This window comes from Protopterus annectens, chromosome 3.part0 (genome assembly GCF_019279795.1).
Source record: "Protopterus annectens isolate FY-2018-M chromosome 3.part0, PAN1.0, whole genome shotgun sequence".
NCBI classification, from domain to species: Eukaryota; Metazoa; Chordata; order Ceratodontiformes; family Protopteridae; genus Protopterus; species Protopterus annectens.
In genome coordinates, this window is record NC_056731.1 from 284,842,074 (window position 1) to 284,862,528 (window position 20,455).

The window sequence follows — 20,455 nt, forward strand, 5'->3', positions numbered from 1 at the left end:
TAATGCAAATATGAACAGGCAATATTTGACGCCCAGAGGAGCAGTAGGAGGTAACTGCAGAAACGCCTGTAGACGTCACTCGGTTGTAATGAGTTGGGCCTGAAAACTGTTCTCCTTCTCTGCCTAGGCCTATTAGAAGCAGCAGCAGCATTGGCTTCAGCCTGTAGCACATACAGATGAATTAAAGTAGCAACAGCGGCCCCTAACACTGTCCATGTAGATTCCTTTCCTTGGCTATATTCCAAAAGTTTTGGAATTAGCAGGAAAAAACAGCATGGAGTCTACACGAATGCTTTATAGCTTGTTGAATAGCTCCAACATGTTGGCTTGGTTGATTAGCATGCCGTTCAGTTGCTTATGCTATAATTAGTATGCCATGATGTTTACCTTATTTGCATGGGGGATTGTGCCTCTACGTGGCAATTACTGAATTTTAATTTCATTGCTACCATGTGAACATCATGCTACTATGTGCCCATGGTAGAAGATGACCGTGTAGGGTTTACTGAATGCCCCATTTACTCTATCAGTCATTCAAAAGGAACCAGTATATGACTGAGGGAAAGCTAAGTACCTCATTGGGGGCCCTTGTTCTTTTTCATATTTTTAAACTGGAATTTTCTTTGTGTTATCAAATAGAGGAAAATCCCTGTGTGCTTGGACGATTCCATACAAAAACAGACATTCTCAGTGTCTTTTCTGCCAAGGGCCAGAGTGTTATGACAGACACTGTACTTTTTTGTCAGGTTTTTGTCCCAATAACTTTAAAACATAGCCTTCCTTCTCTGAAACTTTATTTAGAGGGCAAATGTCTGAAAGCTGTAGTGCAAGTCATTGTGTCCTCCAAAGTTCCCACTTCCATTGAACTTGCACAGCCAAAAACGAAAGCTAAGGAGCGAAGAAAGATATCGCTACTTCACTTTCCTTCACCAGGACGGAGTTGGACATACCCTATGAATCAGTTAAGAAGCCCACAGACCATCTGACCTGTCAGCTATCACAACCCAAGTGCAGGCCAACACAGAACAGCCTACAAACACATCTTATTGGAACAGTAAGTTGGCGACTAAGACCACAAAGGGGCAACCCTGACTTGTAATTTCAGAAGGAATGGATTTTGTTCTTCAAATCTCAGGACATCTCTGTTTTTTTTTTTGATGAAGGAACGTCTGGGGTCAGGCCATTCTTGTATGGTTTCCATGGAAACCCCTAAAAAGAAAAAAAATAAACACTATTCTTCTGCAGCCACTCCTTTTTCAAGGGATCCACACCAAGAATGGTAGGATTTTCCCTGGGGTTGTTCAAAGTTTTTATGGCTGTTAAACCGTCTCAGGTTTTTGGTTCCACTCGGTCTACCCACACACACACACACACACACACACACACAAAAGAGAAAGGTATATGTCTTCTGAGAAACATTCTTTACATTCCTGGATCTGACTTTTTGGATTATTCTTTTCATATTCATTCCCCTTCAGGATATACATCTGAACCTGTTGACACACCTTTTCCTCTGAATGTCCTCATGACAAGCTTTCCTTTGGAGAAACAATTCAGGAGATGATACAGCATTTCCATTGTGAGGGTAAGCAACTCTCTGAATATCATAAGAGATATTACAATTGTTTACATGTGGAAGCTGCCAAGTCTTTTCCTGTCACTGCTGTTTTTAAAGCTTTGGAAAGGACATTCCTTTCAGCTTATCTAATTCCTGAACCAGAGCTACATGCACCAGAAAAGCTTGACATATATTAGAAAATCCCTGATACCACAAGTGACTATGCAAAACTCCAGTTTCTGAACCTGTAGTTGTCTCCACAGATTCTGACAAATCTTCTAAGATTTTCTTATCTTTCAGTGCTCTCTGAAATGATAGGGATAGTAGTGCTATGGACAGATATGGGAAAAAAGTACCTACTTCAGCCTTTTTTGTGGTTAATTATTAGCCACACACGATAAGGTACCTTTTAGATGTTTTTGACAACATGAATAAACAATTGCATAATATTCCGACAGAGACTTAAAGCTACAATGCAAAATATGGCTTCTTCTAACTTTCAAGTTTTACATGCCATTGTATTAAGTGTGCCTATGATATGGCAGATGCTTCATCCAGGTCTGCTGCCACTGGTTCCATGCTGAGAAGATACTTTTGGTTAAGACTCCAGTCTTTGCCAGATGTAAAAGCAAAGCGTTTAGATGCTCCTTTAGATGACTTCCTTTTTGCCCTGTTTTCTGCAGATAGTTTCAGAAAAAATTGGAAGGAATGGGTAAAACAATGCAGGGGTTTAAACAACTTTTTATTTCCTCTGTTCCAAAATTTCAAAGAAGTTAGTGTTTCAAGCCAGGCCCTTTCTACTACTACAAGTCCACTCGACAAAAAAGGCAAAAAAGAAATGACATGACAAACTAAATGTAATAATTTCAAGAGGGTAAATGCCACTTCCAGGATATACCTTCCAGCTTCTGACTACACCCCCTTCTCTCCACCTTTCCACTTTCGTCATTTCCTTCTCTGGTCTTCAAAACAAACTTTCTGTCAATCTTGCACTTTGGAAAAAGATCACAATATACTTGTGTTTTGAGATCATTTAAAAGAGATCCACTCTTCAATGGAAATATCTTCCTTTTCGACACTCAATTCTACAGGTGCCAATCTCATGAGAACTTTTGTACCAGGGTATAATAGAACCTGTTCCTTCAGATAAAAAAAGAAAGGGTTGCTCCTCCAGATTTTTCCCAGTTCAAAGAAAAGAAAGTACTTGGAGACCAATCTTGGATCTGTTTCATTTCAATACCTTTTTGAATCACTTGGTGACTTATCCTGGATCTGTATGTCATCAACATCTTTTTGAACATTCCAAAATTCAAGATGCTACTCTCCATGATCCTTTTTCTTTGATTTTCCCCAAAAAATGTATGCATTTATTTTATTTATTTAGGTTCATAGGTAGGTACTAGACTATCTGCCCAAAGGCGTTTATAAGCCTAGCTGGAATGTGTTGGCTTTCGCCGCCCCCTTAGATTAGTTCCCTGTGCCTCTGTCCAGCAGAGCCATTGAAGTGATCCCAGGGGTAAACTTTATGTTTCCCATCCACTCGTCAAGGTTTCTCTTGAAGAGAGTTAGCGAAGAGCTCTGCCTAATGTAGATTGGAATCTTTTTCCAGAGCATGGGAAGTCTCTGGGACAGGAATCTATCCCTCCAGCACATCCTATTTATTGTTGTGGTGAGGTTGAGATCCCTGGGGTGTGTGGCTTGAGGGGATATGGTTTTCTTTAGGTGGAGCATGTCCATCAATTCTGGGTTGGACATGGCCTTGTGTGTCAGGCAGAGATCACCTCTGAGTAGGTGGTATGCAACCGAGTACAGCTGGAGTTTCTTCAGTTGAGCTGCATAGGGCATCTGCTTGAGGCCAATGATCCTCTTGGTGAGGTACTTCTATGGTCTTTCCAGTTGTTGCAGGTGTCTTGTAAGGTACATCCCAAATGGGGCATTGTACTCTATGATGGGTCTGATGAGTGATGCGTAGAGGGGCCCAATGACCTCTTTCGATCTGGATGCAAACCCTTTTGTGATTATGTGGGCCACATAGAAGATTTTCTAACCACTTTGGCAATGTGATTATCAAAGGAGAGGATACTATACACTTGTGTCCCCAGATCCCTTATTGCGTCTTCCATATTTAGGGGGCTACCACCTATGTGATAGTTTGTGGGTACTTTGTTTTTTCCAAAAGGGATGACTATGCACTTTTTGGCATTTGGCTTGAGGCCATGGTTTTGACACCAGGTATCTGTCTCAGTGAGACCCTTTTGGAGGAGGTCTGTGTCAGCCGGAGAGTCAGTTATAGCCCCCAGTTTGCAGTCATCTGCAAACCTGGTCAGCCATAGTCCTCCTGTGCTTGCCTGTACCTCTGAAAAGTATATGCCGAACAGGAGGTGTCCTAGGACTGAGCCCTGGGAAATGCCACTTGTAACCGGTTTAGTGTCAGACCTAGCTCCCACAACTCTTACCATGTGGGTTCTGTCTGTGAGCCAGTTGGCAACCCATCTCGTGACGTCGGAGTTTATGTTCAGGCTGGTGAGCTTATCTATAATACCTGAGTGGGGAATGGTGTTGAAGGCCTTTGCGAGGTCTAGGTAGGCTGTGCGGATCACCTTCCCTTCGTCTATACCTTGGTAACTGTCTCAAAGAAGTCCACCAGGTTTAGGAGGCATGATCTCCCCTTAACAAAGCCGAACTGGGTAGGGTCCAGTGTTTGGAGGTTCTCAATGTCTCTGTTAATGAGATCCATGATGATGCACTCCATCGCTTTGCAGACCAAGCTAGTCAGGCTTATAGGGCGATAGTTCCCGGGGTCCGTTGTGGCTCCATCTTTGTGGAGCGGAATAACCATTGCTGTGTGCCACTCTGTGGGCACATAGCCTGTGGAGAGGCTGTGTTTAAACAGTGTGTTTAGGTGAGGGGATAGTTCATCTTTCAGCTCGTGTAGGACGCAGCCTGAGACACAGTCCGGTCCCATTGATGCTGTGTTTTTGGCTTTGGAGAGGGCTATTTTAACCTGAGTGTCTGTGATTTCAAGGGCACTACATTCTTCTGGTATAGTTATGGGCCCTTTTGGGGGTGAGAGGAGGGTGAAGTTTGCACTGAACCTGTCTGCCAGGATGTTGGCTGTATCGGTCGGTTCATTGTATTTTGTGCCATTCTGCACTAACTCCGAGCAGATCTGAGAATTGCCACTTAGATTATTGACATAGCTAAAGAATGCCTTGTGGTTATCTTTGGAGTCCATGGCAATTTTTCTTTCAAAGCTAGCCTTGGATGATTTTATGAGGGAACGTAGTTTCTTGCTGATACTGATCAGGGATGTCTTCCCTTTTTGGGATTTTACTCTTTTCTGTACTAGTTTCCACCTTCTGTTGTATAGCTTGTTTATGGCAGGGGTCCACCAGACTGGTTTCCTTTTCTTGGAGGAGTGAGTCTTGGTTTTGTTTGGGATAGCATGATCCATGCATCCTTGTAGGTGCCCGTAGAGTGCTTTAGTAAAGGATTTTGCAACTTGGACAGCGTTATCCTTTAGGATGGGGGCTTTGAAACTTCCCACCTCGGTCTTAAGTAACGTGAAGTTTGATTTTGAAAAGTTTTTCACGGTGGTTTCTTTGACCGGGGGTGGTGGCAGAATGTGGATATCCAGAGTGATTAGTTTATGGTCAGATCTAACCAAAGAGGGGTTGACATCCGGTGTGGCATACCGGTCGCCCATACTGGTGATGACCAGGTCCAATATGTTGTCACCTCTGGTGGGGGTGTTGACAAGTTGATCCAGGGTGTTTGAGTTTATAAATTCTAGGAAATGCTGGGCAAGGGAGTTTGTACTTGAGTAGTTCTCCCATTTAATGTTTGGGTAATTGAAATCACCCAATATCAGGGTGTTTGGTAAGACCTTTATGTTGCCCAGTGTTTCCAGGAATGTGGAGTGGGGGTCCTGGGACATGGTGGGTAATCTTTAGCAAGCTATAATTTGAATAGCAGTTTTGCCTGTTGTTAGTTGCACGTGGATGATCTCTGAAGCATCGTGCTGTGCCACTAACCTGGAGGTGTGGGTATCCTTGATGAATATAGATACTCCCCCGCCTTTTGTATTTTGGTCCGGGTTATGTGGCCAAAATGTATGGTATGAGTTGTAGCCTGGTAGTGCTGGGGTGCTTTCTGGAGCCTTAAACCAGGTTTCTGCTAATGCACATATATCGATTTTCTCCATACTGAGGAGTGCCTCGAGTGCGTGCATTTAGAGGTTTAGACTTCTGGCATTGAGTAGCATTACCCTCAGTTTTTTGTTACTTGTGCTATTTACGGCTGTGTGTTTGTCTTTTGAGCCTTGCCTAAAAAAGGCACTATGGGGGTGGCAAGAGCCTTGGCCAGTATTCAAAAGCCTAAGGGTGACAGGTGCAAGCTGTCTCTAGCGAAGCAGCGTGGCTTGTCGAGCATGTCATCCCAGGCTGACAGACACTGGATTCCCTTTGAATGACACCAGAAGCTTAGCCAGTTGTTGAAATTGATAATTTTTCTCTATACCATGGTATCATTATTGGTGAGGGCAGGATGCTACACAGGGTCAGGGTCATACCGGCCTAGGCTACGTGATCAGAGAGCTCCTTCATGTCTCTTTTCATGTAGTCCAGGGAGGTACGGCTCAGGTCATTCACACCAACATGGACAATGACAGAGTCATATTTGTACTTGTTCTGGAGTGACCTGAGTGCTTGTGTTATGTGGCGGATCCTGGCACCCGACAGGCAGCTAACAGTAACCTTCTCCTTGTTCAGCCTAGTGAGTGGGACATCAGTGTGCCTGACTATAGAGTCACCTATTACTAGTGTGTTGAGTATGTTATTTTGCCTTAAGGGCTGTGATTGCATGGCTCACTGGTTTTGTGAAGTATGTGTTTCATGGTTTGTGTTGGGGGGTGGAGGTTGCTTGGATGTCTGCTTTGGAGATCTCTGTTGCTTTTGCAGCTTTTTATTTAGAGCCTCCAAGTATGTTTTCATGTATTTATGTGTGTTTTTGCCAGTGCTGGTTTCATGGGTCTATGTGAGACTGGTGGTGTGATGCAAGTGATTCCCTTTTCCTCTTGACTGCCTGGTCCAGTCTTGGGTTGAGAGAACTTAGCCTCCAGTTTGGCTGTATAATTGTATCTCTTGCATGTATTAGTGTTTGGTGGAAGGAGGAGAGGGTTGTCCATGAGGCAATTGTAACATTGCCTCAAAATGCCCAGATTCACTAGTTGGACCAGAGAGTACTCCTGAAACTGCCCTTCAGACATGCCTGGATAGGTACAGTGAACTGTTTTACCGATTGGCTGGTAAGGTCGAATAGAGAGCCTTGTCCTTCTCTACAGTATAGGGGGGTCTAGTGCTAAAGTTTATTAGTGCTTGCTATGAGTTTTGAGCAAGTGCCGGGATGAGAAATGAATGGTTTGAGTGCTTAAGTTGAAAGTTTGTCTAGTTCCAAGGGAAAAATTGAAGAGTAGACTTTGTGAAGCCGGGAATAGTTATACCCTAGCTAACTGGCACTGCCCGGCATGCAAAACAGCATGGGTTTTATAGCAGGGAAATGAAAGAGAGAGAAATTAGCCCAAAATGGCCAATAAACTACTAATTTCTGGGCTGAAACCACTCCTTCAGGGACAGACAGGCTGCTCAAAGCTCCCTCTTTCACAGTGAACAGAGAAACCTCCTTCTATCCAAGTAAGATATGGGCAAACACAGAAACTTGTAACACAGCCCTGAATTCAGCACTAACCTGAACACTGGGCTGTACTAGCTTAGAAAGGCAGGAAAAGAAGTATATATATATATATATATATATATATATATATATATATATATATATTTTTTTTTTTTTCAGAAAATAAAGCAGATACAATAAAAAAAACACTTTAAATGTACAGAAATGGCTATCACACTTGAGTGTGTAGCCTACAACAGTTAAATAGGTAATTTAAACACAAAAACGACTTTGTTAAAGTGCAGGCAGTAAAATAAGTACAATATGTAGCTGAAACAAGCTTTTTAAATTATCATTTAGCTTTTTAAATTTAGCATTTGTTTACCAGGAAAGTCCATCTGGTACAGAGCCCATTTTCACTGGAGGCCCGGAGAGAAACGCTCCAGATGCATGTGTTTGGAATGACTATCTTGGACCTGAAGGATGCTTATCTACACATTCCAATCCATTTTCTTCACAGGAAATTAAGATTCTGTGCCTTTGGGTTGCTCTTTCATTTCACTTCGCTGCCTTTTGGGCTATCCACTGCTCCAAAAGGGTTCATAAAGTGTATAGCTCTGATGCAGAGTCCAAGGTATTCACATCTACCCTTTTCTGATTTAAGGCACTTCCCTTTACAAATGTCTTCAGGCCTTACAATTCAGTCTCTTTCAAAACCTAGGCTTCACTCTGACTTTCAGGAAGTCCAGCCTCAGCCGTACACAGTATCTGGTGTTCCTTGGGTATCATCTTGAATATTCTGTGATGACTGCATTCAGGAGCGGCCTTAAGTCAACTGGTGCCCTAGGCAAAAGAGCTCCACGGTGCCCCCCACCACACCATCTGGTGCCCCCATCCTATTCTACCTACACCAAATAAATACTGGAAAAGCACCCCTAGTAGAGCGGCGCCCTAGGCGGCCGCCTAGTTGGCCTTTGCCTAAGGCCGGCCATGACTGCATTTCTTCCTTCAGACAATACTCTGTTTTTAACAGTCTACTTTCTTTCACTGGCAAACCTACCTTTGACCTCTGCAATATAGATACTGAGATCCCTGGAGTATATGACATCCACCATCCAGATGATCCCATTTGCAAGACTGCACATGAGGAATATTCTGTGGTACTTAATATTTGTCTGGGCACATGACTATTGTTCTCTTTTCCCCATTCCTGTTTTGCCATTCATGAAGAAAGGGCTACACTGGTGGATCAATGAGATAAACTTAAACCTGTAGTTCCCTTTGTAATTTCCCCCTTCGTCTTCAAAATGCCCGCACAGATGCATCAGACAAAACTTGAGGGACTTGCTCAGAAGGATTCAGTGTACAAGGACTGGTCAAAAAAGGACAGGTAAATAGGGTTCCTAGTAAATGATTGAAGAGGCATTCTTTTGAATGTGTCTTGATCAAACTTTAAAGCACGAAAAGACAAAATAGTGAAACGGCATATAAGCAAATTCTTTCCCTGGGAAAGAAATCGCTTGGCTACTTCTGTTACTTTGCCGTCTTCATGACTGTAGAGCGATCTCAGAGTTGGTATATTTAAGTGGGGGTGTGTGTGGGGGGGCGAAGCTCCCCACTTTATGTAATATTTAATTTTTTTTTTGTGGAACGCTAAACATTTGAGATTGTAAGCTTTCGCTTACATGGGTTCGATAAATCATCGTTTGCTTTTTTAAGCGTTCGATGATTTAACATAGACCACACACACACATGCACATATATATATATATATATATATATATATATATATATATATATATATATTTATATATATATATAAATAAAAACAGGTGACACTATTGATCCTGTCTCTTCTTTCTTTCTGTCACTATAGTCACAAGGAGCTCTTCAGGTTCTGATAGACAGTTACAACTGTCACATGGTACATCAACAAACAGAGGGAACAAAGATTTTACCCACTGTGCAGCCTAACAGTGATGGCTTGGGACATTGCTGTTCATCATGACCTTTTTCTCCAAGCAGATTACCCAAGCAGACACCCACACATTGATGGTGAACAGGGAGGTCTTACTACAGATTGTGCACCAGTGGGCTGCCCTAGAAATAAATCTCTTTGCCTCTAGTTTGAACCATCTGCTCAGAATATTTTGCTTGAGGGCCCACTTGCAAGGCATCTTGGACAATAGGTATGTTCTTCACTTGGAAATAAACTTCCAGAACGGTAAGCCAAGTAAAAAGTGATATTCCAATAGAAATGAGCAGATAAACAGTCTGAGCACAATGACCAGTGCAGCACATACACCTTACGTCTACTCAAAATGATCAGATCAGCTAAGCACTGGTTTTCTTGATCAGACTTTTATTTAGATGTTACATTGACTTTGTCAAAACTAATTCAATTAGCAATTTCTTAAATAGTGTTGACCAAAGAGGCAGGGTTGAAGCACCTGTCAGGAAGGAAAGAAGGAAGGGAGGGATGTTGGAGTTCAGATGATCTATGAAGGGACTTCAGTTATAGGGAAGGAAGAATCATCTAATTTGTATGTGTGTAAAGTCTTGCTGGCTACTATCAACCACTCCTTGTCTTACAGAATGAACTTTTATTTCCATAAACTACATTAAAACAGACTTTTTATTATATATGTGACGTCCAGCTATGTCCCACCCCACTGTCAACAATTATTATCCTGGGTCAGCAACTAAAAAGCTTCAATCCTCACTACTGACTGCAATATGAGACTGTCACTTAGACAGAAATAATATTTTCACAGTTTTCCCCTAAGAGCACAAACAAATCATGCTCTATTTTCCTGGGATTGGACTATATATACCTCTGTCCACCCAAATGTATTTTTCTTATTACACACTTCAGAGCAAAGTGTCCCAGTTTAAGACCTCTGATACACTCACACATCCAAACACTTCTGAGAAAGCCTGATACAAATTTCCAGCTGTGTCTCTTTCCCAAAATAAATACAGAAATGCTGCCACCAATCAGAGGGTCTTCATGTCCTTCAAAAGGGCTGCCCATTTATGAAAATGAATTATCAAAACAAATGATAGTTATGACTTGAACAGCCAGGCCTTGGGGTGACCTGGGGAGTATTAAACAGGTAGAAGCACTCTCTAATCTCTAAAGAAAAACACTGGTTTCCAGCCACAATGTAAAATAATGAAAATCATTTAATAATAAGTAAAAAAATTATTACAAAATTGAAAACCAACAACTCTCAATAAAAATTTGAATTTATTCACCAGAAATTTAAATCAGATTGTAGGATAGTAGTCCATTATTCAAGAAAAACTCTATCTTAATAACTAACTTTCATGATCTAACAAAAGAAATACCATCCATGCTGTACTTTAAGATATAATAGCAAGGCTAAGGCAGTTTTCTTGGTGAGTTCTCTTTTCTTGGTGTCAACTGACTTCTCATTACTTGACAAACTGCACAGCTTCTCAGTCTCAACTGTCTTCATCAGCAGTCTCAACTGTATTTTTCAGCAGTTTCATTTCAAAATATAACAGCTGTAAAAAAAGATTCTTGTTCTGCCAATGTTGTTGTTTGTCTTTCGGCTTTTTCCCGGTAAGGGGTCGCCACAGCGGAACTCCGGTCTGCTAATGATTGGCAGTAGATTTTTTATGAAATGCTGAGGTGCCAGCTCGATGCCCAACCTTCAACGAAGGCATGCCCATTTGCACACGCATGTCTTTCGAACACTACCCAACCACAGGGAGGACATGCAGACTCCACACAGAAGGCACTCCCAAGCCAATCCGAGAATCAAACGGGAGAACCTCTTGCTGTGAGGTAACAACACTACCGCCGTACCACTGCGGCATATATTCTTTTTCTGTCAATCAGTTGTTTAAATTATCCCCTAGCAACACGGGAGATTCCAGTGACATCACTCACTGTTCAGCTGATTCTCCACAGTTTAGTGTATCAAAGCAGTGACAGATTCTTTAAGCATTCTGTTCAAACAGGGAAAGACTCAACATTTTAAACTTATTTACATTTTCACAATTAAACATGCTGACATGCAATGCAAGTTAATCTAAGAGTATGCACAAATCTCCTGCCAGACATGCTAACAGAAATGACAGCATTTTCAGTTTCTTCACAATATATATAGACATTTTCAGTGAAAAACTTTGGAATCAAGCAACCTTGAATACTGTGTCAGCTAAAAAAAAATCTGTTATTTACCATTGTTGAAATTTTAATATGCTGTAAACAATTCACCTTAAATGTTTGAAATAAGGAGATGAGGGTGTCTGCTTTTCACAGGGCTTTTAGAGGGCCACTATTATTAAAAAAAAATCACGAAATCTAAAATACTTTGTTCACTATAAATTGAGTCTGCATTTGTTGAAACAAAAACATCCTGAGTAGGGATGTCTTAATCATATGTATAATGGGTCTACACCAGCAGCTTGAGTTTTCAGAAACTTGAAATTCATATTGTCGACGATATGATCAAGTTTCCAAAAACTAGAACTTCAAAAAACAACATAAATCTACCTTTTTATGTTTTTGCAGGGGGGAGGGAGCCCCCTGCAACCCCTATGTGGAGGGCTGTGCCCCCCTCACCTACTGCATATTATATACCATATACCAACTACAAGATCGCACTACAGTTGGGAAAAAGGTAAATTCTGTACCACCATCTCCATTCAAAAGCTTCGAGTTTTTGGAAACTGTCTTCCATTCACACTTCCACTGACCATTACAAGATGGATGCTTTCTCCACAGTCAAAACTGGATTTGCCAGATCCATTCTTCATGGGTTACATGATTCCAGTGTTGCCTGATTTTGCCCCCTCACAGGTTATTGAAAATGTTGACAAATTGTCCCACATATCAGTATTACTGCAACAATAATCTAATGATGAACATAATACTGTTATGCAAGAATTTACCATAATAGTAGATGTTTGGCTAGATAACTTTTGCTGTATATAGATCCTCTATCCATTCCTCTGTCATCTCTTTATTTTCTTTGGCCAAGGTGAATTCCTGTTTTTATCTCCTCTGGCAACTATCAGTCTTTCCTCTGCTTAGTACACCACAGTACTCTTGGGGTCAAACAAACTCATAGGATTTATACTCTTGTACATTACTTACGTATCAGCAAAGGCCTGTGTTAATGACTGGATGTAGAATGCATGATTAATGAGTGCCTAAGCTTTGCCATATTGGCTGGATGTATGGTACCTTGGCAGTATATGTCCCATCTGTCAATATTACTGCAACAATATGTAATACTAATATCTGCTGTTATGTTAAGTTCTTACGCAACTGTGCTTTCTTGCTTCAGTTTTGCCAACACCATTAAGTACTTCTTTGGTTTCTGATTTTATTTTTCTCTACAGATTTATGGTATCTTTCTGTTTAAAACAAAATCACTGCTTTCTGCTGCCTTAATTTTATGGCCTGATTAAATTTACCACAAATATCACATTCTTATCCTTACAGCTAGGACTTAAAAATGATAATTTGAATAGAAATATTTCAGCAGAAATCTTTTGGGCCTGTTTGCCTGCCATAGTCCCACTTGTTTGTGGATGTAGTCAGTGCTAATAAAATTATGTTTAAAGTTTAAAGAAGAAAACAACAAGTACCAGTCAATAACTGAAGAAAACTGAACAATACAATTGCATTTCTACCACGAAAAAAAGAGAAATATATGACACTCAAAACAGTGAAAAGAACCAGTGAAGACATGCGACAATGCAGCATTTATAATGGAGCCAAATGCCCATCTACATCAGTGCTTACCCAGCACCGATTCATTTTGGTACTTCATGGGAAAGACCCCACTGCTTTTGAAATTTCTGCCTGGGAGAAGAACCCAGTAAGCCTGACCTCTGCTAGCAGATTTTCTATTATGGTAAGTATACTTACACTCAACTTCACTACATACATGCATGTATTTATTTATATAGTGATGCAGTGACATATAAATGTGTCACGTGGATCAGTTATATGTGGGGTATGCAGAAAACAGTTGCCTCATAAATGACCAGAGTGATTAGTTGAAAAATTGCTTATAATAGCGGAAGCCACACCCTTTATCCTTTAAAGGAGTCTGTGAGTCAGCATGGAAAAAAGAACCAAAGAGTAATGGAAATCTAGGAGAGATAGCTTGTCAGAGAGGGAGAAAAATAGGCTTAGGTCTGAAAAAGAATGGGAGCAAGCTAGAGGAGAGAACAGTCCTTGGGGAGGGTGGAAACAATGAGCAAATGTGTAGGGGGGAAAACCTGGACTGTTAATCTATTTCAGAACTGTGGAGTTTCTGTGGAGGTATTGGAAGTCTTTGCTGCACCTAAAACTTTCTCTGTGGGTCCAGGCAAGGAGCTGATAATTACTGGCGAGTCAGTCTGAACTTCACAAGTTTTAAAAGCTGCTAGTAATAACCTGATAAAAAGGTGTTCTAATTGTGGATATTTATGGTTATTGTCTAAAGAGAATGAAATTTATATTTTCAAAGGCTGACATATTTTGTTTGCTCTCAAGAATGTTCATCATTGGATCACTGTTGCAGTTGCCTAAGCTATATGGGATATCCTGCCAAGGATCGAACCAGCTAGCTAGCTAGCTTCCAAACTTTTAGGACACCTTCCACAAGCTCTAGGCACTGTACAGCTTAAGGAGAGAGAACCAGTGTTTGTTTGGACTTAGCTACATGCAGTTCTAAAAGAATGTTTTACCTGGCCAGCTGCCTGTCATGTAATGGCTTTTATGTAGAGAAAAAATGAGAGGCAACTGTGCCAAAGTATTTGTGGATACTTATATGACATAAAAAGATGTGATGAGAGAAATTCACTATATAAGTATAGTATAGTACTTCCTGTGTCAGCTTGAAGAGGTTTTTATTCACTGTTTTTCGAAAGGGTTCAGTTGCCATATAGAGGTGGTTGCTGGAAAGACAGACCAAAATATAAAGAACTTAAATGTCAATTATTACTAAATGTAACACAATTTCCTGTTATAAATGAAAGCATTTCTGTAATAAGCATTTGAAATTAAGGGCTGTTAATCCTTGAGTTTAATGTTTTTCAAGTGTGAAAATTCTCATAGTATTTTTAAGGAAAGATTTGTATGGTTTAGTATCTGTGGTTACTCATAAAGTATTTAATGAATTTACAATGGATTTTTTATGTTCTGATGTGACTTGTATCCTTTTTGCAACCTCTTCACATTTATTAGACTTTGGAGTACAATTTTTCGCATTGTCCATTTGATTACCTATTTGAGTTGGTTACCTTAGAACTTAATTTTTGTATCAGAAAGTAAGACTGCCTGTTCTAACAACTTGTTTGACACGTTTTGAGGGAAGAACATATACCTAGGTGCTGGTTCATAGGTTCATAGGTTGGTACTAGGCTATCAGCCCTAGGGCCTATACAAGCCTAGCCATAACAATTCCCTGGCTATTTCTTCCCACACTATTTACTTCCCTGCACCCCGGTCTAGCAGGGTGACTGACGTGATCCCCGGGGTGAATTTCCTTTCTCCCATCCAGTCATCAAGGTTGCTTTTGAAGAGGGCCAAAGAGATGCTCTGCTTGACATGTATGGGTAGTTTATTCCAGAGTCTGTGGAGTCTCTGGGTCAGGAATCTGTCCCTCCAGCATGCTTTGTTTATTGTGATGACAAGGTTTAGATCCCTAGAGCGTGTGGCTCTGAGGGATTGGGATTTCTTTAAGTGTAGCATGTCCAACAGCTCTGGGTTTGACATGGCCTTGTATGTTAAGCAGAGATCGCCTCTGAGTAGATGATATTCGACAGAGTATAGCTGGAGTTTTTTAAGGTGGTCAGCATAGGGCATCTGCTTTAGGTCTGTGATTCTTTTAGTGAGTTATTTCTGCGGCCTTTCCTGGTAACTCATTTTTTGTTTGCCCGAGCCACAAGAACAGAAAAGTTATCTGGGGAGCCTCAGTCTTGACTTCAGATTCCCCTTCTCCTCAGCCCCTGATGGGTGACCATGCTCTGGCTGTCTGTCTGTCTACCAGATACTCCTAGGATTACTGCATGACAAGTGCCAGCACTTGGCCACAGCTCCCTCCTGCCACATAAGATACTGAGGTTCTGAACAGGCTTCATTTGGATGGATTTCAGGTGTCTGACTTGCCTGGCGTAAAGGAGTTCTTACAGAAGTGGGAGTTGAACTCATCCCGCACAGGACACTCTTACTGCACTCTTAGTTTTTCCCTGATCCTTGCAGCCAGTCATCGTTGAGTAATGTTCAGCTGATAGTTTTTTCCTCTGTTGACCTGAATGTCTGAAATATATGGCATCAGGCCTGGGGATTCACCTACAAAAATGATCACAGGCTTTTAACCCAAGGTGCTGTGATAGTAAGTACATTTATTCATGCTTGAACATATGGTGTTTGACATTAAAAGTCTGATAAACCAGAAATTCAATAACAGTTTTCCACTTGGGTTTAGTTAAGGAAAGCTGTTCCTCTTAATCTTGCTCTTACAGGTATCTCTATCATTCTTCACAGCAGTGTTTTAATCTGCTAGGAGAACTAGAGAGATACTTAGTGGTACTCTCCTAACCACCACACTACACCCATGGTCACCAAAAAGGCAAAATACTCCTAATAGCTGTTAGATGCATATGCACATATGAAAAGGAGAGGGTTTTTTTTGCAGCTGACAGTCACATTGAGATAACCGTCTCATCTACTTGTACAAACTGTAGCTGAACAAACCCATTCTAGTACTTGGGAGTATCCTAACACCAACACATAGCCTCTCCTGATGTGCAACTAGCTAGAAAAAGAGAAACCATTCCAACAGAGAAGTTTTAATTCCAGAACTGCGATTGTATTTAGATATTAAACCAGCTAATTCTACTTGGTATTTTTCAACTTCCCAGAAATGTTCTGGATCTTTCTGTAGTAATAAGGTAACATTCCAAGTCCAAGAGGCAGTCTGCATTGTCATTGTATAGTCTATCCTAATCTCTCCTTGCTCCTGTTTGCAACAGCACCCAATACCCACCTTTCATCTTGCAGGTGTTCAGCCCACACAGTAGCTGCACATAAAAACTTTTAGACAAAGCTCAACCAAGTTCGGGTATCTATATTCTGAGGTAGTTCTTTGATACTTCAAATGAGTCATCATGGGGATCAAATGTTTGGAGGACTCTTTGTCTAATCCCCCCTTTTATACTGGTCTGCCAAGTGAGACCCTGCTAGAAGCAGACATGCAGATATCTGTGCTGTAACAATTACAGTAGTGTACAAGTCCCTACACCTTAACAAGGCCATGTCCCAGAAAAGAATCTCCATCTCATATGTTCTTTTCACATATGTAACTACTGTAGCTGCAGTCCACCTTGAAAGCAAGTCAGCATTTAGCATCTGCAGTTACTTGTAATACCTGTAGTATGACTTAATAGTTTTTTCTGCCTTGTCATGTGAGACCCATTTTTTTTTTCTTTTTCATGCTGTCTTTGTTGATGTTGATGATAAGCCATTTGATGTTATTTTTCATAGCAATATATTGCGCTGTTATCTGTTAATCTGAAGATGTAAGTGACGTTGTTAAAGTCTAATTAATTTTTTTTTTCTTTTTTAGCTTTTGCAGGGTTCTACTGAGCTTATTGAAACTAATGTCTCTACAGTTGATTGTCAGTTTTTGCACCACTCCACAGGAGGGAATACAGTATTTTTTGATGAAATAAGAGGTAAGAAATACTTTCAATATGCAGATGCCAATTAGTAATAAACATTATTTATATTACAACTAATATGGTGCCCAGGTAGATATTTAGACAGTTCTGAACCCTTAAAAATAAGTGATCACAGACACCTTTCATGATGGATTTATGATGCAGTCATAATCCAGGTTCAGGATGGTAGTACATGAAAGAGGCAGGCATGGTTGAATACAGAAAAAAAGTGGATACATCTTAAAATCTTCCTAGCTTTGAGATTGTTCTTGTAAAAATGATATTGCAGCATGGCATGAATAACAGCCCTTGTTTTGGGGGCTATGATTCTCATTAAAGAATGAGTATCAACTATAGATAATACAAGTATTATCCTCCTACCAATTTTTAATAACATGTACTGCCATAATGCATTTTATGAGGCGCTGTATATTTTCTAAACAGTTAAGCTAAGCTTCCTTACCTAAAAGAATAAACCTTGCTATGATAATGTTTATGTAGGTTATTTCAATCAGATGCTTTTTACATTTTAAGCTTATTCACTGTCTCACATTCTGGTTATCAAGTTGTCTTCCCTCAACTTATTTCTGCTTACTTAGGTTTTTCAGAAAGGCAACTTTCTTCCAGCTACTTACAAGTTTCATTTTTCTTGGTTCATTCAAATTGGTTGCCTTTTTCTTAGTCTAACAATTTTTTGAGGTGTAGATATTTCTTTAAATTTTAACAAACCTTCTGATGACAGGTGTGTTGCTTGGTAGACCACCACTTAGTAACTCTGTAGGTCTCGTAGCAGACACACTGTAGAATGATGGAAAAACCTAGAGATGGGGGGCTTGGAGGAACAGCTTGCCTTACCTGAACCCAGGTGGTGTACTGTTATTGAACTTCTGTTTTGTTGTTATCTTATTTTGTGCTGCATTAAATCTGCAATGAAAAGTCCCTATTTAAGACAGCTAAAAATATAGACTTACAGGTTCCAAACTAATTACTTTAGCAGATGAATGCAACCTACTACTCCACTGCCAGCCTGCAGCATTAGTAAAAAGATACTCCATTAAAGCTATCATGAACACTAAGAGGCCTGATAAAAAGAAAGCATAAGAACATTATTTTGAGTTGATTTCTGCTTTTAATGGCTTCTGGCTAAATCCTTATTCAGCATCAAATTTATGCTGGTGTTTTGGTCAATGACTTTGACTGATTTTAATTCATGTTAATTCACTTCTGTTGATGCTTTGATAATTGTGTGTGTGCGTGTGTGTGTGTGTGTGTGTGTGTGTGTGTGTGTGTGTGTGTGTGTGTTTACAGGGCCTAACATACCCTACCTACTAGATACTAGATGGCAGGAGAGAGGTAATTGTGAATCTGAAGTAGTTTACTTCATTTGATCTTCAACCTGTGGGTACCAGATCCGTATTGGATCCGAACCATCAATTTCACTAGCATCTGCTCTGAGCTCCAAGCTCCTCCCCTTACCCATAATACACGTCCGCTACCTTCCAACCCCCAGATCTCATTTGCTGTGGCTTGCCATAAGCATCGTGATCCTGAGCTCCGAGTCTGTGAGTTGGGTAGTTTTGATATTCTAGTGGTTTTTTTAAAGTTTTTTGAGCGTAGTTTGTTAGTGTAGGTTCCCTCTCTTCCTCCCCTTGCTGGTGCATTGTGTATTAGATTTTTTGTGTAGTTTTAGTCAATTAGTTAGTGTATAGATGTCCCCCCCCCCCCCATCGTTCTGTGTGCCTTCTGAGATTGTGGTAAGTGGGTCTGTGTAGAAAATAGTTTTTATTTCTCTTTTTCTATATTGTGTGTTAGAATTTCATGTTTTTTTGTGTGAGACATGGCTGATCCTAAGCCGGTCTTCAAGCGGCGCACTGAGTGTGACCACAAATTGTCACCCACTGATGGCCACACTCTTTGCGTGATGTGTTTGGGTGTAGCCCATTTAAACATTGATTGTACCATTTGTGCAGGTTTCAACCCACGAGCCATCAAGGATAGATGGGCCAAGTTAGCCTTGAAAGGCCTTCTACCTACATGGAGGTGACTGCCTCCTCTACTGCTTCAGTCACAGCGGTTGCTGTGGTCACCTCTCCTTCCTCTCTTGTCCTTCCTTCTTCTCCCTCCTAGGCTGGGGCTCACCCTCCCATTTGTAAGCCTGTGGAAGCGGCGCGCAGAAAAAGCAGAGAGAAGGGGAGAGAGCACTGGATAGAGAAACGCAAGAGGACCCCGGACATTTCAACATCAGGAACTCTTGCCAAGAGTTAGTCTAGGCACCGTGACTCCCCTCAGCTCCAATCTCCCAGATATTCCCCAGAGCTGGAGGAGCCACAACCACCATCTAAGGCCTCGTTTCCTCGACTTGCCAGGTCAGAGTCTGTGGCCTCATAGCGGTCCACCCGAAGCCTTTCCGAAGTCGACATGCATAAAATGATGAGGAAGTTCATTCGTACACAAATCCAGATGGGAGTCTTGCCAGCCCCCTCTCCCTCTGGTGGGGGGGCTCGCTTCCTTTCTTAATGCCAATTTCTCCTTCTCCGATCCGACCACCGGGTTCAGAGTATATGGATCCGAGAATGGCCTTTGTCATGGGTCGGCGCAGACGGTACCTGTATCCTTGATGCCGGCAGCTGCCTGGAGCATGTTGGATCCAATCAGTTTGGATCCATGTGGCTCTCGGAGCCAGAGCCTGGGTGTTGGATCCAAGGGAGTGGAACTTTTTCCATCAGCTCCGACGTTGTCAGACCAAGTTCCCCCCCCTCAGAGTTCCGTCCACTTTGGGCCCGGCTTCGATTCTCGCTTCGGATCTGAGGAGAGCGGTTTCCTCACTGGTGGCCCAGGAAGCACTTTCTCCCTTGGCATTTGATGTGGTATAAAGGGTTCTCTCCACTGGATCGAGACCCTTGACTATTTCCTTGGACTCCACCCCGACTCCCTCAGCTTTGCGTGCGAATCTCATCATTTTACCTGAGGGACAGCCCATCCTCAAGGAGCCCCAGGCGGTTCCCCCTGAGGAACAAGTGGCTTGCGAGTTCCCCCTAGAGAGCCCCACTAGAGATGTGCCTCACAAACATACGTGTAAGAGGAGGCACTTGGACTTCCCAGTGTCCCTCACCGAGGACACGGATTTGGATGATGGGGAAGGTTCCCCCATATCACCTCCCGAGGATGTCTCCTTTGGAGACATCATGGAAATCCTATGCTAGCAGGGAGGTTGGTACACCCCAAAACCTTCCTCGGACGAATCTGTGTTCCTGGAGGCTTTTGGCACAGTCCCATCTACTTCCTGGGTGTCCCCTCCCACAGATCCCATGGTGGACCTGGTCACCTCACGGTCTTGAAAGGAGCCAGACATCATGGAGCCAATCCCAAAACGACCAGACAAAATTTTGAGCCCCCCCCCCGACAGACCAGCGTGGAACAATGGGTCCCCTGTAGATGCTATGGTGGTAGCAACAGCCACCAAAAAGGAACTAACCCAGGAGAGTTCCTCGGTTCATCCCCCTGACCAAGATTCTAGGATGATGGACCGCTTAG

General features: G+C 41.7%; 1 protein-coding gene across 1 annotated transcript in view; it reads left to right on the plus strand.

Moving 5' to 3' along the window:
• Positions 1-20,455, plus strand: part of NEK10 (NIMA related kinase 10) — a 3,576,599-nt gene that overhangs the window by 3,326,687 nt on the left and 229,457 nt on the right. The window contains exon 35 of the mRNA XM_044064761.1: positions 16,828-16,936. Coding sequence (XP_043920696.1) covers positions 16,828-16,936 — 109 coding nt within the window. The remainder of the gene's footprint in view (positions 1-16,827; positions 16,937-20,455) is intronic.